The sequence below is a fragment of the Chlamydotis macqueenii genome, chromosome 6, assembly GCF_036417535.1.
Source record: "Chlamydotis macqueenii isolate bChlMac1 chromosome 6, bChlMac1.mat, whole genome shotgun sequence".
In the NCBI taxonomy this organism is placed as follows: Eukaryota; Metazoa; Chordata; class Aves; order Otidiformes; family Otididae; genus Chlamydotis; species Chlamydotis macqueenii.
In genome coordinates, this window is record NC_141561.1 from 11,341,559 (window position 1) to 11,359,661 (window position 18,103).

An 18,103-nucleotide genomic window follows, 5' to 3' on the forward strand; every position below is an offset into this window, starting at 1 on the left:
AAAAATTTAATAACTGTTTGGATGCTGGACTCTTGTTTAGGACTGTGGGAGGAAGAAGGGTTGAATTTTACCAAGCAAAGGTTTTTAACACATAATTCTTTCAAACTAAATTTCAAAAAGTAATATTGATCCTCAATGACAGCATCAATAGCAGAAGCATCTGTCTTGCCAGATGCTCAAATAAATAAATCAACAATCAAATTTAACTCATCCTTCTAGTGCTAATATCACTGCATAGACATTAGAGATGGTCAGTTCTTCTTGTGTTCCCATGGGAAACAGGGCACTAGAGGAGAGCTGCATTGTATGAGCAGCACATACACACTTGAGTAGCACACAGACAGGCATGTGAAAGCAGCCTGAGCTTGGCTGGAGATGAGCTGCTGCTGCCGTTACAATTGTCAGAGGGAGATGCAATTATCCCAAAAGCCAATGCTCCACCACAACTTCTATTAAAGGACTTCAACGAAAAGGACCATTCAGCAAAAATGTCCCTTGTAAATACTGCATTAAGCCTGCAGCAGGTCCCTGCTTTCTCGTTTGCACTATACTGGGGATGTGTGATGTGTGGAAAAGGCGCAGGACATTTCCCTGAACGCAGCTGCAGGACAAGGGAAAGCTGTTCTGGTGCTTTGGCTTTTTCATGAAGTTCCACAAAGGAACTTTCTAAAATATTACATTGCTGGAAAATTCTCCAGAGACTAAGGTTTCTCTTTAAGCTTAGACATAAAATAAAGCCCTGCGTACACAGGCAGGGAAACCAATGCTCCCTTGTTAATAGTAGAAAAGTACACCGTGGCACACGTTGCAGACCAGACAATGTCTGCTGAGCCAAAAGCACATTTGAGTTACACTTTTCCACCTTTTCTTGGGAGGAAAAAGAGAGATTCTAGAATTATTTTTCTTATTTATTATTTTATTTTGTGTAAAGGTATTTTTCTCTCTCTTTTTTTTTTTTTTGTTTCTTAATTTAAGTAGCCCAGCAGCCTCACACCACATAGTTACAATTACGTTTTGCTGCACATAGCGTTAGAGGATCCACAGGGAACTCTGCAGCAGCGCCAGGATCCACAAGGAAAACATTAAATACCACAGACTGACTTGGTTAGGAGCACCTTGTGGAAAATGAGAAGAAACCATTGATGAGATTTACAACTGCCTACCAGGCTTGGATACCAATTCCCTTTGCAAACAGCAGGGAATTGAGCATCCCAACCTCTGAGACAAATTTTGCCTGTCCCAACCCAAACTTTCCATGCCATAAGAGCATCAGCCTGCTCAATACCATATGTTACCATGAATTGGTCATTGTTCTGTTTTAGTATGATCCAATTTTCTAATACCATAAACTAGCATGTACTTTTATGAGCACAGGAACTGCCAAACAATTGGTAGTGGTCTGCACAGCGATTCTCCAATGTTTAATAACAAATTTGCCTCTCATATGCTCTGGAGGTATCCCCTCTACCTCCAGTCTCTAGGAAGGGGTGAGTTCAGACCACCTCTCCCTCTCTGTGGATGCTAATTAGGTCTCTTTCCTTGATGCAGCTGTCTATTCTCATTAAACTTGTAGGAATTCAATATTCTGAGAGTCTTCTCTGACAGATTTGGTTTAAACAGTGAATGACAGACAGGACGATTGAGTAAGCTTTTTATCATTTGGAGACAAGGCTAAAAATATATTCTTGAAAACACATCTGCAGTCCTATCCAAGTGGTGCACCGGGGAATCCAGACTTTGGAGCAGCATCCACGACACCTCCATCCTTCAGAAGAGGATAAGGAACAGGCAGTCTAGACTGAGCTGACTCCGCTTCTGTCTCTCCCATTATTTGCTCCGTATTGGCACACAGTAAAGGTCTCATTCATTCTCTATGGGAGTTTAGAAGAGCTTCCCATTAACATTAAGGTACCTTTGACAATATTCCCATTCCAAAGCAGACTGCAAAGCACAGTTGTAGTTTTCCTGCTTCTAATTACATCCAAGAAGAGGGTGGCATAAGATATTTCCAAATTACAATAATTTCTAAGAGTGAAAAGGATGTAGCACGTACTGGAGTTACTGATGAGGAACACAAGCACCCATGCTGGAATGAGACAAAAACCATTTTACAGTCTCTGCAAAAACCGTAGGAAAGAGATCACCAAAAAGAAAAGTTAGGATTGGCTGAACAGCTGCGTATTCTGTTGACAGCTTCAGGAGGGAACTGCATGCGGCCGGTGTCAGCTCTACTGCCAGTGTGCTGCTCCCACAAAAAGTCTCTGTCTGCTAATTTTAGCTCTTCTGAATTACTGCTCACATCAGTGCAAATCTGCCTTCTCCACGGAAGTCTCCAGGTCGCTGCTGCCTGGACCTCTGAGTACTGCGGAGTCACAGATCTGATGGTTAAAAAGCCCACAAGGGGCATGCAACTGCTTTAAATCAGCCCTAGCATGGGAAAGGCCAGAGAGGGCAGCACGGCAAAGTGTGCTGTAGAGGCTCACAAACCACTTGTCAGAGAGCCACTGAGGAAAAGGACGGAGAGAATGAGGCTGAGCGTACAATTTATAGCAGGCTGTAGTGCCTACCAGCTCCCTCACTGGTGAACGGCTGCAGGATACACCCTAGTTCACAAGTTTCTGCCTTTTCTCCATCACCTCGGCTCCTTCTTCCAGGCAGCAAATGCCGGTACAACCAACATGCAAAAGCCATTTAGCAAGGAGGAACACTGCTGATCTAATCCCCAGATCAATGGCTTGGATGGAGCTCAAAAAGCAGAGCACATCACCACAGGTCTACGTGAGACAGCTCAGGGGATGGAATCAGGCCCCAGACCCCATCACTGCCATCAGGTGTCACTTGGTCATAGTGGCTCCTGCATCCCAGCGGTGGTGGTTGCACAGGGCAGGCACCCATCCTGTGTGGGAGAGCCAGAAACCAGCAGCCCCCAGCCTGTGCCAGAGGACTGAGCAGCATCTGAGGCTCCCCTGAGAAGACAGTCGGGGTTTTCCCAGTGCCTTGGCAAAGCTCAGGCCCCAGTGCCATCAACCTCTCAGGAGACCTTGAGGAGGAGGCTCAGCTGATGCTGCTGCGTGGGATCACCATCCTTACAGGAGGTCGCCGTCTCCAGATCAGCCCCCCTTGGCTGTGCCTTTGGTGGGAAGTGCTGCCACGGGCACCTCTGCCTCTTCTCAGAGACTGTGCCAAAGGGTTTTAGGAGCCCTCATTTCTCAGTGAGAAAGAGAGAAGCCAGGTGCAGTGATGCTGTGGAGCCACAGCTTGGCAGCAGCAGCCTGTTGGCTGTTTTTTGTGCAATGGACCGAGGAAGAATGAGGCCATGGAGAAGGACTCCACTGGCTGCCTTCCTTCCGGCTGCTCTGAACTTGCCTGTGGTGAGAAGGAACAGCCCGCAGCCAGGAGGGTAAGGCTGGAGCAATAAAGGCCAGAAGAGTAAAACCAAAAGGAATTGGACCTGAACCAGATGAAGACACTTGCTTTCATGTCTGGGAAGAGCACAAAATAAACCAGTGACCTTTTATTTCATCAGATCTGTCCCCTCATTGAGCCCTATCCGCTGACTCTGCTGAAGAAGGTATGACTGAGCTGTCACTGGGCTGGAAAAGCAGCACAGCACTGGGAAAAGGAATTTCTCTTCCAGACCTGTGCATTTGCTTTGTACGTTCAACTTGGCCCGCAGGGCTACCTCTGCAATCCCAAATCTTCAAATGAGAAACTCACTGGAGAATCTGTGTGTTGGAGATGTTAGGTGAACGAGAAAGAACCCAAAATAACTTTGAAATCTCAGCATGAGCCTGGATGGTTGGCAGTAAGAGAAAATTGGACCCCCTTCCCTACCCTGTAAAAAAGAACAATTGCCTTGGAAATAATTCAGACATAATAAATGAGGGATTCCTTCATATTAACTGTTTTCAATTGCAGATTTATAGTCTAAAATTAAGCAGATGTTGAGTGTTGAATAGAATGCTTTAAAACACAGTGGCGAGTTGAAATCCTAGTTTCTCTGTGTGTGGAAATCAGTAATTTCAATTATTTATTGGAATAAAATTAATATAGAATAAAATGGAGCAAGCTAGTACTTAAAAATGTAGAAATGTTGAAGAAGTTAGTATGAAAAAAATGGTAACAGATTTTCAGGTCTTCCAAAATGGTTTTTGGATACAAGCTAGACAACTTACAAAGGGATTTGCAAACTATTTTCTATGTCCTTTAAGGAACTTATTTCAAATAAGGAATTCAAACTTCAAATAACATCAATTTTTATTTATTTATTTGAGTCCCCAAACTCATGTTCTGAAACAAGGCAATCAAATATCTATGAGTTTGTCTCAATATTAACATTATGTTGCTCTCATTTGCCTCTGTTCCACAACAGGGAGATGATAGATTCTTCTGCTGGACCAAATAGAAGATATTGATGATCGCTGGTAGAAGCGACACATACAGACTGGCTTGCCTTGCCTTTTATTAGCCTTCAGAAGAAAAAGGCTACAAGAGCTGTGCAACTCACAGTACATTAACTACAAAGCTCTGTATCGTGCTATCTGCATTGTTCATCACAAAACCAGTCTGAAAATGCTTGCACTGTTACCCAGCTGGAAGGTAGAGCAGGGCTCGGCAGCTAACCAAGCTGGAACTAGTCTGGGAGTGCTCTCAGCCCCCATGGAGGGCAGAGGAAGAGAGGCCATTGGCTTCGGGTCGAGAGCTGTGCCAGATGGGTCCTTACACTATCCAGGAAAACAGCAGGGAGTAATCTGGAAGCTGATATGGAAAGCCCCATTTACCTTAGGTTTGGACTAATTTTCAAAAAAAATCCAGGGATTAAAAATAAACAAATATGGGAAATGAAAATCTTACACCTATTTAAGAAACCCCACAGATCTAGACAAAACAGAGCCATGAGAGCTGGAGAGGCTGTTGATTTCATCCCTCTGCTGCAGACAGGAGCAACCATACCTGGGGTCTTTCCTGATATGCCTTCTAACAGGATCTCCAAGAGGGAGATGCTACATAAACCTGCTTAATTTCTTCAGTCTATGATTTTAATCCATTTCTTTTTGTCCTGCTTGCCACGTACACTGAGACCAGATTGTTTCCTTTAGCTCAGTCTTGCATACGGGATTGTAATCACATAATTTTTACTTTCCCTCTCTTTAACCTCAGCATCCTCAACACCTTCAATCTTTTCTCATCACTCCAGCTCTCCAGGCTCTGACAGCTCTTGTTGCTCCCTCTGCAGTTCTAGGAAGCCTACATTTTCTAACAGCTTCTGTTAAACTGGGGAACCTGCTGGGCTGGCAGCTGTAGACACTTACTGCAAAATTTTGGTATCAATTATACCCTTTGTCCACTGATCTAGGAATAAAATGTCTCAATAGGTTCAGGGACACAGGAAGCACAGCAGAGCGATGTGGTCAGAAGCCTTTTAACAGGACAAGGTGAGGCCCCCAACCATTTCCACAGAAGTCTCCCAGTCCCTACCAGAAGGCGATAACAACATCATGTATCAATACCACGTACAGCAGAGGCTGAATTTGAACTGGCTATTGAGTGGCAAAAGGGTCTTAAATTCACCAGCATTCATGTCAGTTATATACTCCTAATAAGCTTCTTTCTCCAAAATACAATTTAAAAAAAAAAAAGCAAATTATATCTGAAGAAAATACTAAATCTTCATTAGCCTCATTAGCTTAACTTCATTTTTTACTGTGGTATTTTGATACAAGTGTATGGTGGAATAATTATCTTACAGATGGCACCAGATATTTAGTTACTAAAATTAGTATGAAGTCCCTGGTGTTATTTTTAAAATAGATGATTATTTTTGTAGATCTACAATAGCCTCCAGAAAAAAAAAAAAGATCCTCAAAAGTTTCTTCTGTGCTAGGATCATGAAATAGAAAGCTGAGCTCTAGGGTTTAATTCCTATCAATCAACGAAATGAGTTTCACACCACTTCCGTCCAGAGGAGCTAATATACACAGTACGGCAGGTTATCAGAGAGGAGCTTAAAATAAATCCAAGAGTGGGTGAGTGTTGCTACAGTTTGCCATCCCCTGTATTGTTCTCCTAATTTTAAAAAGCCCCAAATCACTAAACTCATTATTAGAGGCGCTTAAGTTGTTTTACTGATCCTAGCACCTCTCATCGAGCTTGGGCAGTTCCGAGGAGCTGCTCAAACACACCGGGCTGTCCCTCGGAAACATTTTGCTACTGTTATGAGCCCTGGATGTCCCCCAGGACGGGGAAATATTTGAGCAGATTTTTAAACAGAGGATAAATAAAAACTAGATGTCTTTAAAGACACAGCCTTGGAGGCATCTTGGGTTTCCCCTGCTGCAGCACAGCAGACTGCTTATCTTGGCTCCCAAACAGATTGATGAGTTCAGCCGGAAGATTCACTATAGCTGACAGAGAACATTTCCTTCATCGTATTGCTTCACCATGCGAGGCGATAACTCAGGCTAATAATATTCTGTCTCCTTTTTATCCTCCTATAGCCTACGCAAAACTTAATTCTTAATTCCAAAGGGCTCACAGAGGAGATTGGCCTGGTGCTACTTTCATTTACACACATATAAATCAAAATCCAGTCTACCGGAATAGATGGCACTGCACTGATGTTAAAAAATAAAATCCTCAGCAAGGCCAGAAAATTCCCCCTCAGCTCCCCCAGTCATAAACACCATGTTATCCCAGATTCAGTCACGCCCTCCAACTTTCTAAATATCGCATCCCATTTAAATTTGCATGTAAATAGGAGCTATCCTGATTCACAAGAAATACAGCTTTGCCTATCCAGAAAGCATCAGTGCAAATGGAAAACAAGCAGAAAATGGCAGAGTTGTAGAAACCTGGCATCCATGGCAATTATCTTTATTTCTAATGAACAGTGTCTTCATTTCTTGGTAACTAATTATAGTGGAGGAGAAAAGGACCTCATGATATGCCTGAAAGAACCAGTGTAGAGCACTGAACCAGGACCTCGCTGTCCACAGTGTCAGACACCCACTTGCGACCTCCTCCTACTACCCAAGATCTCAGGATCAGGCTTTTGTATCTTTCAGGACCCCTAAGTCACACACCCCGTGCTGAAATCGGAAGCCTTAGCCCCCACACCGTAATCCTCCGGCACTCGGGGAACCCCACTGACCGCCGGCACCTGCCTGACCGCAACTCCCAGCGCCATGATAGCACTCGCTCTCCTGCTCTAAGTCAAACACACATCACTGCTTTCAGAAAATCCACGTTATTATTCTGGTTTTGAAGAAGGAATTGTGGAAGCTGATTCAGAAATTTTGAGGACTGCTTGCCAGACCCTGGTTTCACTTACCCTAATCTATCATCGTATTTCATCACCGACCTCGTACCTGCCCAAAGCTCCCAGCAATGTGCCGCTCTGCCCCCTCCATTAAGATATGAAACAAGGGTTAAGTGACAGATAGTATCAATGTGGATAGCAATCTGTCTCACTCAGAAACCACTGCACTGGAAATAAAGAATTATTATACTGGTGTCAATATGATAAATTACAGTCTCTTTTTTTTTCCTAAAGAAGAATTTCTAGCTTTTCAAGGAGCAAAAAGAAAACTCTCCCCTTCCAGCACTCTGAACATCAGAGCAGTTTCTCCCAACACCCAACACCCTGTTCAGAGTTTCTGCTAAGAAAACTGTTTATTTTGGTGGATGGCTGACGCAGTTGTTCATTACAGCGTCATCTTGGAATAAATAGGAACCAGGAGCCAATGACATGAATTCAAACTGTTGCTTCTGTATGCTTGTTTCCAAAAAGTAAGTAAGTTTGAAAGCTCTACTGGTTGTCCTTGTTAAAATGAACATAATGTTTAGGGAAAATGAGTTTTCAGCGTTTTCTCACTCTGCACAGGTTACACAATCCCACGTGCCAAACCCACAAAGTCTGTGGTCACATTTCCCTCCTACAGCAGCGAGTTCACAGCTGCAGCACCAGGCAAAATAGGACTAGGAGGAACCTAAAGAAGGTTCCTGACTCATCATCCCCTCTCCCGAACATTTATACCCATGACAGAGGTTTGCCTATAGAGTTGTGGAGGATTTTAAGAAGAGATTGGATGACTTGTTCTAGTGTTAATGGGAATCCATTAAAAGCCCTTTCCTCATGTCCAGCCTAAGCTTCCCTTGCTTTGGTATAACACTGACGTTTCTTGTCCTAACCGTATGAACTTTTTCTTTTTTGCAGCATCACAACGTGCTTTCAAAGACCCTTCCCACTCTCTTCTGTTCTCTAGACTGAGCAACCTCTACCCTTTCAGTCCTTCCTTGACAGGCCACTTTTCAAGACCTCTGACCGCTCTTGCTGCTTTCTGCTCCGCACTTCTTCATGCGCAATACTCTTAACAGGAGACAGTACTCCAGTGAATGTCTCCACGGTACCAATATGCAAGCATCCTTAAGAAACTGGTGAAACTGCTTCACAAGTAGCCAGTCCCTCACTGCTAGGCACATTTTCATGATGGGAGGTTGCAATGTAGAAGAAGAAATGTTCTCTGATATAACTAGAGAGATGTCCTTCAAAGGCATCAAACATCAGAGTAGAACAAAGCCTTGCAGTGGGGATTACGAGGGGAAATGCTTTTCTTAATATTTCTAGAGAAACAAGCAGCTGAGTTTTGTATTATCTCCCTCAACATGCACCTCTGTCCCCCAGCTTCTGCATCCTCAAAATAAAAACATTGCTGGATGGTTCAGAGTGAGGCAACCAAAAGCAGCATCGCAGATTGAGCTAATCGATTTAGTTGTGTGAGAGTGGGGAACAGAGGGGTGTATCTTGCTATTACTGCCATTTCCATGAGGGAAGAGCAATTAATAGAAAAGGCTGACATGTTAGAAGGCCATTTCTGCTGTGAAATTGCTTGCAACCCCAAGCAATGTCGTGTCTTTGTATTTGCGACCATGCAAAAGATAAGAAGATGTGAGGGAGCAGTTTCATTACTGCAGCAGCTGGAGGGGGATTGCCAAGCCCTGGGACGCACAGACCCAGGGACCCACCTACTGCTCTCCCAGCCCCACAGCACATCCGTGATCTGTCTTGCAGTGTGGTTGAAAATAGAGCTGGCTAGAGGCAAAAAAAGGGGAGGGCGTGGGGAGAAAAGCAAACCGATTCAGCTTATTAGTAAAACCTTGATAAACAAATGTCCAACACAGCAAAAAAAATGCATTGCCAGAAGATTTCTGAAGTCCAGGGAATGAGCACTGGCAGATCTGCCACATGCGACTGTGTTTGCTCCTCACTTTCTGCAGCCAAGTGATGAATCTCCAAACAGCCCTCAACTCTCTTCCCTACCAAACATGGGACATTTGTTCTCCTGGCATCACATGTTTAAGGAACTGAGTGCATTTCCGAGACCCTTACCTCTTGACTTCCTGATGCAGCCAACCCCTGTGCCCTTCAAGTGTTAACTTCACACTCTTTGCAAAAATATGAGCACTGTTAACCAGGTCATACCCTGGGCTTAAAAAAAAAGGAGTTCCGGGTGGCACAGGATGCGTTACTGCAACCCTGAACATCCCCTCTCAGCCCCTCACTTGCCCTGGGATAACCTTCACCTCCATAACCAGCGCAGTGGTTACTGGGTAAGGATATTTGGCAAGTTTGAAAACAGGGAAAGGAAGCTGGATGAGGGCATGCATAGTCTTGTGCTCTCGAAGGCATTAAACATTGGCTCAGAAATACCTACCTGGGCACTGAGCCGTACAGATCTTTTCTCCCTGGGAAAGGGATGGGGATGTGCATGTCACAGGAGGGACATGGGGACTAATGCAGGGAAAGGTGCTGGTGTACATGCAGAACCATTTGAAATGCCTTTCATTGAAAGCTTCCTCCTTATTCCACCCACTTTCCTTCCCAAGCCTGGAGAAAGCTCTGTGAAGTGCTGGAGCATGAAGATCTGTCTCTTTGCACAGGTCAGGCTCTCCCACCCAGAAACTGCAGTCCCCTACCCCAGCTCTCCTGAACCTCCCACAAGGTATTAAAAAGCAAGAGCAGACAGCAGGCTCTCTCCAGCTTGCTATATTTAACTGCAGACCTCTAAACGCTCTTCTCCCTTTCCACTCCTCCAGAAGAGCTGTGCAGAAACACAGGGAACGAGAGCTGCTGCTCCTCGTTGCTGTCATGAGCCTGAAGCTCAGGTTTGCTTGCACTGCCTCCGCTCTGGGGCTCCTGCATTGCCGCATGTGTGATAAAAACCATCAGAGCACACACAGGAGGAGGAAGGGAACACTTTTGTTTCTCCGTCGCAAGAACTGAAGGTACTAAATGTTAATACTTGGAAATCAGCAACTGCCAAGAACAAGTTCCCCACCCACCCATCCACCCTAAGCTTTGAAGTGTTTTCTTTCTAGCTTTACCTTGGCACGCTGGCCAAATAAGTCACAAGTTTCCGAAGGTCTTCCTGCCTTATTCTGTCATGATTGCTGCGGGCTGGGAAGGTCAAGACAGGACCACCTCGTTTATCACGGCCACCTGTGGAAAATAAAGGATTGTTAGAAAATCAGGCAGGAAGCACACGTCAAAAAAACTATGTGCACTGAATTGATAAACATAAATTACGGCACATTCAAGAGCCCGTGCAGTCTTTATAGCTTTCAGGCTTGCCTAATTGCGGAAGACATGCTTGCATTTGCTGGAGCTCCAAAGGAGGGAAATAAAAAAAAAAAAATAATTAAAAAGACCAACACACAAGGAAAACTGCTACTAGCATTTCTTCTGATTTTCACCTAATCCCATCAAATCTAATATAACTGCCAATCCAAGTAGGCAATGCTAATGAAATCCTACCGTGGGAATACTTTTAAACTGGTCAACATCAAGAAAGTGAAAGTATTTTTCACTGTTACTCAGTGGGTTGCATTGTTCATTGCCAGATAGTTTGCAACGCCCTGCCAGTTAGAAGTGAGGTACCCCAGTCATGTTTATGCAGTAAGACGTTCTGATCTTCTATCTGGCAGTTCATTAGAAATTGAAATGTTGATTAGAAGCTCATGCCTCTTATGCTTTCTATTTAGAGAGTGTTATTGGCAACTGGAATGATTTTTCATTTTTTGGTTGTTTTTTTTTTTTTTTCCTGTACCTTTCCTGTCTTACAACCTACTCCTTTTAAACTGTCAGTGTCTGGCACTTCAGCTTTTACAGCAATGGTCAAACGGCTCAGCCATAAAGTAATGACTCTACCCTGAATCATACAATCACAAATATAGGAGTGAATACAATTTATTCTACAGCACCTTGTTTTATTCTCTGCTGTGAATAAACTTGAATAAGCTTGAAACTAAAATCTAGTGCCTTACTCAAGGTTTAGTTCTTTCTTCACATATTATCACAGGATTTCTTCAGGAACTGCGTGTTGTTAGCTATGTGTTTGCATTATTATCTAGGAAAAAAAGTCATAGCAAAACTACATGACTTCTGAAGGTCCTAAACACCCTAATTCAGTAGGAAGGGTCCTAAGAGTCTCTGCTGGATGAGTAGGATCAGCATGAGAGCACAGTGTACTTGGAAAAACAGAATCCTGGATCAGCACAGGACAAAGCATTGCTCTCAGCAGAATTTAGACTGGGAATCAAGGAGGTGCCTCATACAGCAGGAGTTTCTGCAGGTGGACAAACCAAAAACCAAACTGATGAGATACATGGATGTACCCCTAAGGTACAGGTTTTCCAGCTGGCCCTGCTTACAGAACAGAGAAGTCACTTGTAGATCCAGCTCCCATCTGACAACATACCTTCTGTCCATTTTCATCTGAAACTGTCCATTCAGTTGATGCCACGATAGGTACAAGCTCACCTTCTAGCACAGAAGTCACACAGAAACTAACAATAGCAATGTGGTTACTACATATACAGATTTTAAAATATATATATTTTTTTTTTTAAAATTGCTTAGTCCTGCCTGAAGAGTTTTCTACAGCACTGCAGACTTTGTACAAGTCAAAATCTGTTACATAAACTTCATCCATACTGACAGAGATGCCAGTGTTACCCTGTGTTACAGTTTGTCAACACTGAAATTCCCACAGTTTTCAATGGATGCTACACACCTGAAGGGCTACATCGTGCAACCTCTCCATTGGAGCCAGGTCATGTCTGATTTGTCCAGTGGTACAAATTGAGAGGCAAACAAGAGGTGCCATCTTCCTTTTGAGCCCTCACACAACCAGAGGTACATATGGAGTACAAAAACTCTCCTGCCTAATCTCCACCCAAATCTCTGTGCCTGATGTTTGCCTTTGGCTTCACACCATGAAGGTGAGAAAGGTACAGGGGTATCACGTGTCACCTTGGCTGATCCATGCCTCTGCCACATAGCGTGAGAATGGAGGTGTGATATAACAAGGATTCAATTTACAATGAAATAAGCTCATTTTTATTTTCAGAACTATATACATGTATTTTTAAAATTCCTCATTTTAAGCACATTCTCCTTTTGTTAAGATTATTTCACACACCGTCACAACGCCAAAACCATTATATCATGCGTGATGTGTCCAACAGAAAAGCAAGCCAGCCTATAGAATGGCAAACCAATGTAGTAACTAAAGCTAGAGGGAAATATTTTTTCAACACAGGAAGCTTTTCAAGGTTTTGAAAAATTTCCCATCATATCAAGATGTAACCAAGGCTTTCAAAAGCTTCCAGATATTCACTGAAGCAGAGACCTGAACTTGAATTGCATCCCAGAAGAACATGCTACCCACTATGCAGTCAGGCTCCCTCTCCGCCTCCATTCCCAACTATTTAAATATTTCTACAAAGTGGAAAAGCACTAAGAGATGAGATCAGGAGACATCCAAGCCCACAGTTACATTCCTATCCCAGGATATGAAACACCCAGGAAGGACCATGAACTTCCCACAGCCCAGCAGTCCTGATCGCTGTAATGCTGCCCATTCACCTCAGCTTGGTAAACAGTGTTTCTGGACAGGGATCCCTTTCCCACCTACAGTTTCACTAGAGTGAGTTCTGGGGAAAATAAAAAAAAAACAAACCAAACCAAAACAAAAACTTATTAAATTCTGGTAGGCTAAAAAAGTTAAATCAGAAAGTTCTTGACCCTTTTACTAACAGGAACACAACGATTTCGGCTACAGAAAATGAAACAGGGTCCAGAACATTCCTGTCCTGTCTTTGCTTCAGGATAAAAATTGTCCCTCAACAGTTCATCTAAACTGTCCCCAGGGGAGCAGGATAAATAAGGCTCTAGCGCAGATTCAGAACGTACCAGGACAAACCAGAGAAAATGGGTAAATTCTCATTGGAGGAGGAAGGTTACATGATGACCCAGTTGGAGATTTCTGGATGATGGAAGGATAAATAAGTGCCTGGACCAATTCCTTCTAGTCCTATGGCACAGAAGAACAAGAAGACATGGGGCAAATCTCAAGAAATGTGAAGTTTAGAAACAAATGTTTGTCATTTGTGATAAAAGTACTACTCTACGCTTTGAGCAACAGGGTGAAATTATTATTACAAGTGCATCATACATATTAAAATCCTTCGCTTCTTTCCAAATTATTCATGAGCAATTCCTAATTTTTATGAATGCTTCCATAATTTACAATTTTATGGAGAGTCTGTATGAAGAAACGTCAGGTTTTTCTCCAGAATGAACCACAGTATGTTTAATTTGCCATAAGACCTGCAGAGTTCCGTAACTGTGGTTTACTCTCTTAAATACTACTAATAATATGTAGCTTTTCCACTGCACTTTATAACCACAAATCTCAGCTTTTCTAGGCAGACTAAATGGAATATTACCACCATTCAACTTCAGACACCTAACATACCTATAGTGGGACCCTCATCTCCTCTAAGGGAGCCTCCAGACAGGCATCAACAGTCACTGAAAGAGAATAAAATCTTTTGGCATTGGCTGTACACCTTTCCTTTTCCTTCTAATTATCTCCTTTTTTTTTTTACTGAGGGGAATAGTGAGGTACAGACAGGAGGAGAAATTCAGCCCAGATGCCACAGGAGCAGAAATGAGGTTTTTCTGACTTTTAGTCCACTGTGTTAAGAGCTTCCTAGTGTTTAGGCTAAAAGTCAGCAACTAAAAAATTACAGAAACTTTGTCTCTGCTTGTTAGTAATCCACTCAAAGAGGCTAATTTTGCCTCAAGTCAGCCATGATCACAACAACAATTTTACATGCACAGTCTCATCGGATAACTACCCAGCATATTGTTTCAAAAGAAAATAAAAAAGGGAAGGAAATAAAGAGTCTCAATTGCCCTAATCAATATGTCCCATCTCCCACCTCCCACTGGGCTCGCAGACATGGGATGCAATAATCAAACATGTCATTAGGTTTGCTAATTACAGTTATTAAATGCTAAAACAAACAGCTGATAATTTCTAATTGTTTTTCAAGGTGGGTTTTCATGGGCTTTGCTCTGATTTAGAGAGGCAAACAGATGGTCTAGTTATTAGTGCTCTGGAAAAAGGAGTCAGAAAAACACATGTTCTGCAGGGCACAGAGTACACTGAGAACAAATATTTAGCCTTATATGTCTTGCATTCCTCCTACAAAATCTTTTGTTGATGGCCTTGCCTGTCAGTGGCCTCCCACCTCCCTTTCTTCTAGCCTATACAGAAAACATTGCTAAATTCAGCATTTGTTCCCAGAAGTGGGATTACATCATTTTTCCTCCACAAATCTTACAGAGGATATGTCAGTAACGGCACAAGGCATCGTGATGCATACCACATTAAAAGAAAACATTAAAAGAAACTTTAAAAAATCTGCATGGAAGCAGACAGCAGTCAGTGATCTTCTGCTGACCACTTTTCTGGTGAAGCCTGCAACCAAGAGGAAAGGGACTCCAGCCACCAGATGCCTGTCCTGGCAGCTGCCTGAACTGACATCTCCATCCTCACACTGGTGGGCCCCAGTGGTTCTGCCTGTGGTGGCTCCAGCTGCCCAGCGGTAAGTCAAGATGTTGGCCAATCCAGAGGGTTATGAATGTGAACTCTGCGTATGGGCCTGCCCAATTTCAAGTCCTGTATCCCTTATGATACACAAAATGCTGAAGTTCCCGCTTTGTGTAATCCTGTTTAGGACAGGAAATTATCAGTTTCATTTAATGCAGACTTCTTGTATATAACAGATAACAATGTTATCAAGCTCTGTTTCCAAGCTGCATCTCTCCAGTTCCATCAGCTGTTCTACCATGATACGTACCTGCTTGCACTTATCTATATTGAAGGGATTCAAGCCCTCTGCTTCCTTTTGCATGCTCTTTATAAGCATGAACTCACAAGGATTAGCCATAGACACAGACAAATATCCACATGTGTAAAGGCTCCCAAGTACCTTGTCTAAGGCTCTGCAACACATCAGGAACGGAGACAGGAGCAGTACACAGTGTCTCTGGCCTCTGTTCAGATGTCTGCTGCAGTTCAAATGAATACACTGCTTCACCCAACCCCGGCAGATCATAAGCTGATCAATCTTGATGTTGCAGGCTCTGCTGAGACCATAAGTGAGTTTGCAGAGGAGTTGAAATACTCCTTAAGAGGTATTTCAGTCCAAAATATGGTGAAGAAATGAAGGATAATGCAGAGAACTAGGAGACAGAACGAGCTGAGCTGATGTCAGGCGCCTCAATAAAATGACAAACAATATGCTCTGGATTTCTAAATCGAATTGACAGACTTCCTAGGAAAGCAAAGTATCAAGGAATTGGTATCCAGAGTCTTAAAATAACATTCTTTTCCCTGCCATAGCTGAGCTCTCTGAGAGTCTGCTTGCTACCAGACCTCCTATGAACAGACCTCCCTACTAAAACTCCTCCAGCTTCAAGAGGGACTAATTTGTTGTAAGGGTCATAGATGGGATTGTCTGTATGACCAACCTCAAATTCAGTTGGTTCCAAAGCAGGTGATTCTGGTGCAACAGTGAAGGAAATGTAGGGTCCCACGACAAGCCCACCTGCAAATTAACACAGCTCAATGCAGTCACCGGGGCCTGATTCTCCAGTGTGCTGCTCTTCACAGCATCCCGTATCTCAGAGTCAATGGCCTGAATCAAATCTTAATGGCCAACATTCACAAATTACTTTTTGGGTTAATGACTCCAGAAACAAGGTTGTATGTTCCCACCAGAAGAACCCTTGGCAGAGCAGATCAGAGGCTGTAGACGGGATGCTCAGTGCAACCACTGGAGGATCCCATGTTCCACCAGGTAGGTTTGTTCCGCAGTCACCCAGAGGTGCTGCATGGATTTGAAGAGACCGCCTGTTCTGGCTTGTAATACACCTTCACTCCTTTAATTTTAAATGTTTACTTGCCAACAAGCCGCTGGGAATTCTCTCATTTCCCACAGCAAAAGTTATCACCCCAGCAAAGGAAAACTAAGGACAAGTGAAACTCATTAAAATGAAGGAAGAGCTTCTTTGTGCGGAAGGCAAAACTTCCAGAGAGAGTCCAGAGGAGCCCATTTCTTCCTCTGGAGGAAGCTGGTTTGCTGTGAAGTATAAAGGGGGCACCAGTACCCTCCTCTTCAACACTGACCCTTACTCACACCTACGCAAACCTTGCTGCCTTTTGCCCCAGCTGCAAATTAGGTTTTTTGATGTCACCTCCTCTATTGGAGATATATGGGAATAGCTGTATAGGTTTTAAAAAAAAAATAGAGAAACTGAATAAAATAATGCCTAAATCTTCTGAAACAAAACATCCCACTGCACATCGTCTTGCCCCCAGAGAAGGGAAGGGAACAAAATAGAACATGGTATAATGCCAGTCACGCTGCTGATGGCAGCACTGTCAGGCGCTCCAGACTCACACCGCTGGGCATAGCATTAGAAGCCGTACAAAACAAGAAGAAACAAAGAGAGGCCATGTTCACCCTAATCATACACCATTTGTCTTTCTCATTTGAGATAAGCACAGAGAAACAGCTATGGCAAAGTTTCTGATGTTCATCACCAAAGTGAAATACGTGATAAATTGATTTAATTTAACTGGCTGCTCAGGTTTGCCACATTCCCAGCAGGTAAGTCCTCAACAGTTACAGCCAAGTAGAGGATCCTGCAAATTAATGAAACTTCAGGGGAGAGTTCAAGCTATCGGACTTACATAATTGCTATTAGGAATTCTTTTTCCCCTCTGGTTTTAAAAACACTGGCAGACTAAAATGTTTTTGAAATTGCACATTTCAGCAAAATATTTCAATTTCAGCTAGCCTGTATTTTCCCAATAAAAAAGTATTAAAAAACCCCAACCACTGCTAATATAGAGAGGATGTCCAGTTGTGAATTCCAGTGCTTCTGCTCAGCTAAAATTGATTCCTTAGGAAAAAAAAAGAAAACCATAAGCCTATGAACTCAAGTGCTTTCACAGAAATAAGGAAGTTTTCAGAGGTGACAAGTCTCATTAGTGGGAAAGAAGAGCACATCTTACTGCAAAGTGACCAAAATGGTTGGTTGCTATCCTATTAATTGTCTCAGGTGCTACAGTCACCTCCCTGGGTCCTTGTATTGTTTTATAAGCTCTCAGCCTTCATTTCTATTTAAGGACAACTCCTGACTGCCTGCGTAAATGAAGATGGGACTTTTGCTGAGATACATATGGAGCTAACTGTGTCTTTAAGGACAAGAAAACCCTGTGAGCTGGAATAGAACGGGATGTATACAGATCTTCTGGCTTCACAGACTCATTTCCTTCCTCTTACTGTTATTTTGAAAGTCCCTATCATTAATTGAGAAGCTACCCATCGACCAGGAGGTGGTCAGAGTCCAGCGCATTTGGATGAGACCCAGTCAATGACTTGTGATTCCCCCAAATTCTTGCAAGTCTTTTTGAATAGAAATTTTGATTGGGTTGATTTTTTTGTTCAGTTTTGTAAGGCACTGAAACCTTTCTGCCTCTCCACAAGGCAGCACAGGTTGCATCACTACTCTCACACATTGTAATTGAGGAAATACATCAGGAGAAATCTCCCTGCTCTAAGGAGATACTGGTGGATGTTGGCAAGCTGCCGGTGTCCCAGCGCCAGGACAGTAAGTGCTGGCAGTGACTAGACATTCTCCACAGAAATTGTTTGATTTAGTCCACGGCTACAGTTAAAATGT

The 18,103-nt window shown here is 43.1% G+C and overlaps 1 protein-coding gene across 2 annotated transcripts in view; it reads right to left on the minus strand.

Moving 5' to 3' along the window:
- The window catches only part of KALRN (kalirin RhoGEF kinase), a 508,172-nt gene that overhangs the window by 321,698 nt on the left and 168,371 nt on the right, over positions 1–18,103 (minus strand). For both annotated transcript variants that reach the window (XM_086751416.1, XM_086751415.1), the window contains one exon: positions 10,384–10,498. In XM_086751416.1, the coding sequence (XP_086607542.1) occupies positions 10,384–10,498 (115 nt within the window). The remainder of the gene's footprint in view (positions 1–10,383; positions 10,499–18,103) is intronic.